General features: G+C 43.5%; 1 protein-coding gene across 1 annotated transcript; it reads right to left on the bottom strand.

The window, feature by feature from the left end:
- Nucleotides 1–4,148: 4,148 nt before the first annotated feature.
- On the bottom strand, nucleotides 4,149–5,994 carry foxd1 (forkhead box D1). The gene has a single exon (XM_060050429.1). The coding sequence runs from the start codon at nucleotides 5,746–5,748 to the stop codon at nucleotides 4,675–4,677; it is 1,074 nt and encodes a 357-aa protein (XP_059906412.1). The 5' UTR covers nucleotides 5,749–5,994; the 3' UTR covers nucleotides 4,149–4,674.

Raw genomic sequence — 5,994 nt, forward strand, 5'->3', positions numbered from 1 at the left:
GTTATTATTATTAGATGTATTATTGCTATTAAATGTATTATTTATATATAAGTTATAGAAGTAGTTGAATTAATAGTAGAAGTAATAATTATAGTATTATTCATAGTAGTAGTAGTAATAACAACATAATTAATCATAGTAGTAGTAGTGCAGTAGAAGTAGTAAAGTAATAGTAATAGATATAGTATTAGTAAAAGTAGTAGTACTACTTGTAATAGTAGTAGACTAGTGAGCTTATGCACTTTATAATTCTTTGTTTTAAGTTGTATAATTGGCTACGATCCCTTTAATTTATGGATTGTATTTTAACACAAGCTTAGCTTTAACAGGGAGATAGATGGATGAATAGACAGACGGACAGGCAGAAAGACAGACAGACAGACAGACAGACAGACAGACAGACAGACAGACAGACAGACAGACAGACAGACAGACAGACAGACAGACAGACAGACAGACAGACAGACAGACAGACAGACAGACAGACAGACAGACAGACAGACAGACAGACAGACAGACAGACAGACAGACAGACAGACAGAAAGACAGAAAGACAGATATATAGCTACATAGATAGATAAGATAGATAGATAGATAGATAGATAGATAGATAGATAGATAGATAGATAGATAGATAGATAGATAGATAGATAGATAGATAGATAGATAGATAGATAGATAGATAGATAGATAGATAGATAGATAGATAGATAGATAGATAGATAGATAGATAGATAGATAGATAGATAGATAGATAGATAGATAGATAGATAGATAGATAGATATATAGACAGACAGACAGACAGACAGACAGACAGACAGACAGACAGACAGACAGACAGACAGACAGACAGACAGACAGACAGACAGACAGACAGACAGACAGACAGACAGACAGACAGACAGACAGACAGATGGATAGCTATATAGATAGACAGACAGACGGACAGACAGACAGACAGACAGACAGACAGACAGACAGACAGACAGACAGACAGACAGACAGATGGATAGCTATATAGATAGACAGACAGACGGACAGGCGGACAGACGGACAGACGGACAGACGGATAGATGGATATATTTTTATCGATTATTGATAGAACATTAATGCAGGCAAATGTGCTATAGTGGCCTTTACCTCAGCGATTATTTTCGTATCCGATGCAATAATTTATTCAAGATCAATAGACTCTATGTTTCTTTCATCCGTTGAGTTAGATACGGCATATTGAAACGTCAAGCAATTAGTTTCCCAACTTCAATACGCAAAACTTTTATAGCTTCAAATGTATCTGTATTGTAAGAATTTTCTACAATACAAATTACACTGTTCAATGTGGTAAAATCAATATAAACAAATCTGCTGATCTAAAAACACCCAAACAACAAAAACTACTTTTGCAATATTATTTATTAGTATAAACGTCATAAGACGGTTAACCCAGAGCCCTGCAGGCCCTTTTATTGGCTGAGTGTTTGGTTTAACCTCGCTCCTCGTGACCTGTGACCCGTCGGATCAACCTCAAACTGCAGAGCTTCGGTCATGCTCAAGAACCCTAATGCCCGCATGATCCATGACATTTCATCAAAAGCCTTTCATAACTGTTGGAGAACCTGGTAGGCCTTTACATTCTGCTGCCTCATAAACACAGCTCGTTCAGTGGACGGCTTTCACAAGTCCGCTTTAACTAGCCGAGGAAAGTATTGGCTGTAATTCGAGGCTATATCTGACCTTAGAAATCCGTCGTCTTATTTTATTGATAACATGTTATATGCATATTATTTTCTTACGTGTGTAACATTAATTCGATCCTTTAATAGGCCTATTATAATAAAAATAATATTATATATTATATTATATATTATATTATATAGCCTATACATATTATTATATTACATGATATAATTATTATATTATATATATTATGACTTTTGTTGTTCTTTGTATTGTTATTATTTCTTCTATCATTAATAATACTAATATTTGTAATAGTAGTGGGAATATTATCCTTGGTACGGTATATTTTATTTATAACTGTAGAATTAGAAATATCATATTAATGTGTAATGTCAGCATTAGACCATATATTAGAATTTTTAAACCAATTTCAATTTGTTTTCTTAGTCATTAGGCCTACCCGTTTAAACGACTATTGTGTCTTGTAGGCCTATGGTAGCTTGCCAAGCGCATATTACGCACGCTATAAAAAGATAAAACGAGAGATACTGATCAATACATAGACCTATGATGGTCAGGTACACGAGATGAGGAATACACGGTTAAAGGCTCAGTGCTGATCCCTGTGTGCAAACAATCATCCCAGTAAGTAATTGCTGCTAATTGGCGTTAAGCTAAATAGGGCGTCGGCTCTGCAGGCCTTAATAATAATAATAATAATAATAATTGTCTTATGGACCTTTTCATTCAAATAGGTGTTTATCTTCCATAAATCATTCCAAACTAGACAGCGATACATTACGCGTCTTATGACGACGGCGTTTCCTCTATTTCCAACTCTATTTGTATGTTCTCTGCATTTGTAAACATATAGGCCCGCTTTGACCTCATTCTTCCGCTCTCGCTCACACAATCTCTCTCCCCATACGCACCATGGAGACGATACGCACGCACACCCTGTCTCCATGTGTGTGTGACTCTCTCACCCAATCTCTCTCTCTCTCTCTCTCTCTCTCTCTCTCTCTCTCTCTCTCTCTCTCTCTCTCTCTCTCTCTCTCTCTCTCTCTCTCTCTCTCTCTCTCTCTCTCTCTCTCTCTCTCTCTCTCTCTCTCTCTCTCTCTCTCTCTCTCTCTCTCTCTCTCTCTCTCTCTCTCTCTCTCTCTCCCCCCCCCCCCCCCACCCCTCTCGTGTGTTGCGTGTTACATCATCACGCCATCGCTGTCCTCCCGTGGCCCAGTGAACCGGCTCTGCGCCGCGGGGATTGAGTCTACTACGCACGCTCCCATTTGAACCAGCGGGGCCTGTGCAGACGGCGGGAGGGACACATCCCTTGTCACGGAAGACCGGCCTGCAGGCCTCTGGGTGGGACGGCCATCACACCAACGGGTTACTGTTCCCACAATAGAGGCTCTTCTAGCGGGGCCGTGGGCCGGGTATTGGATATCAGCTAATTGGTTTTATTGTTTGGGTCTGTGATCTTTATGTTAGGTCTTGGTAGATATATTAAGGTTATTATTCTTGGTTCTAATAGCTTAAGAGAATGGTGGCTGGGAGTCGCTGGCTAATTAACGGTATATTTTTTATGTTTGGCCCTCATCCTTTGAGATAACCCTGCTGCTTGTACAGGAGCAAGGCCCTTCTGAATGGCGCAGTGAAGCATATTTGGTGTGCGTGGGGTTGTTTTTCATTTCAAATCGTGAAGGGTAATGAAACGTTTGAAGACCAGTAGGAAGCCGTCTTGTCTCGTTCAAGAAAAGTTGTAGGGTCAGTGCTAAAATACCCCTCGCACACCACACACCTTGCAGCGGTCAACACATGATCGTGTGCTTGCAGGTGCACAAGCTATTTTCGTCGAAGAGCAAATGAGCCACTTTTAAAACATTATAGGCCTATATTATAGTTTGAACAGGTCGACATTTTAAATGAGGCCTACCTAATTGGATACACATTAACCTACTCTTGTTCTCTCTCTCTTTCGCTCTCTCTCGCTCTCTCTCTCTCACACACACACACACACACACACACACACACACACACACACACACACACACACACACACACACACACACACACACACACAGACACACACACACACACACACACACACACACACACACACACACACACACACACACACACACACACACACACACACACACACACACACACACACACACACACACACACTTACACGCACACACAGACACAAATACACACGCAAACTTGTATTACTTCCATTAGGCCTACTTCTTTAATATTGTGTATTACTGTCGAATAACTTTGTTTTACTTTACTTTGTTTGTTTTGATATTATAACTATATTCAAAATAGCTTATAAATAATCACATTTCTAATCACACAACCTAGCTTTAATTTATTCTGATCTTTAGACAATAATCTTTTCATTTAAAACATTTAGATAAACTAGCTATTTCTCCCGGTTAATAAGCTTTTTTCCAAACTGAGATTTTTGAAAAACGATATTTATTCTTATTGAAAAACAAATAGTGTAAAAATATCACACTTCAATTCCACAATACTCTTCAAAGAATGTACAATATTTTATTACTGAAATAAACATACACTGCATATAAATGTAAGACGTTTTTTCTCTGTGTCCCCCGTTTACAAAGTACAAATCAAACGAATAAAAAACCCTTTGATTTGTGAAACTAAAAAAACAATGTGTTTGACACAAATACATCTGCTTTTTTTTTCTCCAAACATGATGATCGATCACCTGATTAATAAGTGGTTGTCCTGAGACGCCTAGGCGGAGACTGAGACCAATCATTCACTGGGGGAGCAACGTCAGAACCCAACGAGTCTGAACATAAATATATCTCTTTTATACAGCATGAATATAGGCACGACTAGTGTTTTTATGTCCGTCATTCAGCTGCGTTTTATCAAATCAAACATACAAAAATAATCCTACCTTCAGAGGCTTTTGGGTTTTTGTTTTTCTTGAGAAAAAAAAAGAAATTATGAAATTAACAGCCATGATTAGCACCGTTCACTATTCTGCTGGGAAAGTTCTCCACCACCGTGTGCAGAACGGTTCCGGGATGGACGCCCGCAGGCAGGCCGCTCGACCGAGGGGTCAGCGAGGATGGCAGCACCGGCACCCCAGAAGTCCGCGAGGCACACGAGTTGGTTGGACCCGGGGAACCCCCGATGAGGCTCTCTATGGAGAAGGGCGTCCGCTGCACCTGGGAGCCGGCCTTCTGCACGGGGGACCCGGTGGTCTGCAGACCCGGGCTCAGACCCGGGCTCAGCTGGGGGTAAAACCTAGTCCTCCCCAGGTCAGTTGTGGCAGGCATCAGGGACGGAGCGGGGATAATGGTTCCCGTGTGCGAGTGTCTGGATTGTTGCTGCTGCTGCTGCTGCTGCTGCTGCTGCTGCTGCTGCTGCTGCTGCTGCTGCTGAAATGCGAAAAGCGCAGAGTGCGCGTGGTAGGACTGCAGCTGGACCCCATACCCGTAGGGTCCATAGCCGTACGCGGCGGCGTTGGCCATAAAGCCCCCGTGCTCCCGCAGCAGGTCCTGTGCCTGCTGCCGCTTGAAGCGTTTCCTGCGTCTCAGAAAGCTGCCGTTGTCAAACATATCAGCCGACTCTGGATCCAGGGTCCAGTAGTTCCCCTTCCCGGGATTCCCTGGCTCCCGGGGTATCTTCACGAAACAGTCGTTCAGGGACAAGTTGTGTCGAATGGAGTTCTGCCAGGCGGGGAACTTTTCCCGATAGTACGGGAATCGGCCGCTGATGAAATCGCAGATCTCGCTGAGCGTGAGGCGCTTCTTGGGGCTCTGCAGGATGGCCATGGTGATTAAGGCGATGTAGGAGTAAGGTGGCTTCACCAGCGTGTTCTTACTCACTGGCTTGTAGGAGTCCCGGGAAGAGGAGCTGTCCGTGCAAGGCGGGGACCCGGACAGGATGAGGCCGTCCTGCAGGTCCGAGCCCTCGTCCACGTAGGAGCGCGTGTCCCCATCCTCCCCCTCACCCACCACGTCGATATCCGTCTCCTCCGACAGGAGGGAAGCATCCGACATCTCGGAGCTCAGAGTCATGGCTCCCGCGCGTTGGGATGTGGTCCAGGGCAAACGGCGAGGATCGAGAGAGGTGCGGACTCACAGCCGGTCCTCCTGCTTCAGGTCCTGGGAGGGGGAGCTGCGCGTCGAGCGGGGGTCGCCGGCGGTAAGAGACGTCTCCTTTCTCCTCTCCACTTCCATATGTGTTGTTCGCCCAGCTCAAGAGAGATCCAAGGGTCTGGGATGAATGGGGTGGTCTGAAAAGGGCCACATCTGAATCGTAGA

The sequence above is a fragment of the Gadus macrocephalus genome, chromosome 4 (assembly GCF_031168955.1).
Source record: "Gadus macrocephalus chromosome 4, ASM3116895v1".
NCBI classification, from domain to species: domain Eukaryota; kingdom Metazoa; phylum Chordata; class Actinopteri; order Gadiformes; family Gadidae; genus Gadus; species Gadus macrocephalus.

Coding starts and splice junctions, on each gene's coding strand:
- foxd1 (XM_060050429.1), bottom strand. CDS start 5,748: ATGACTCTGAGCTCCGAGATGTCGGATGCTTCCCTCCTGTCGGAGGAG.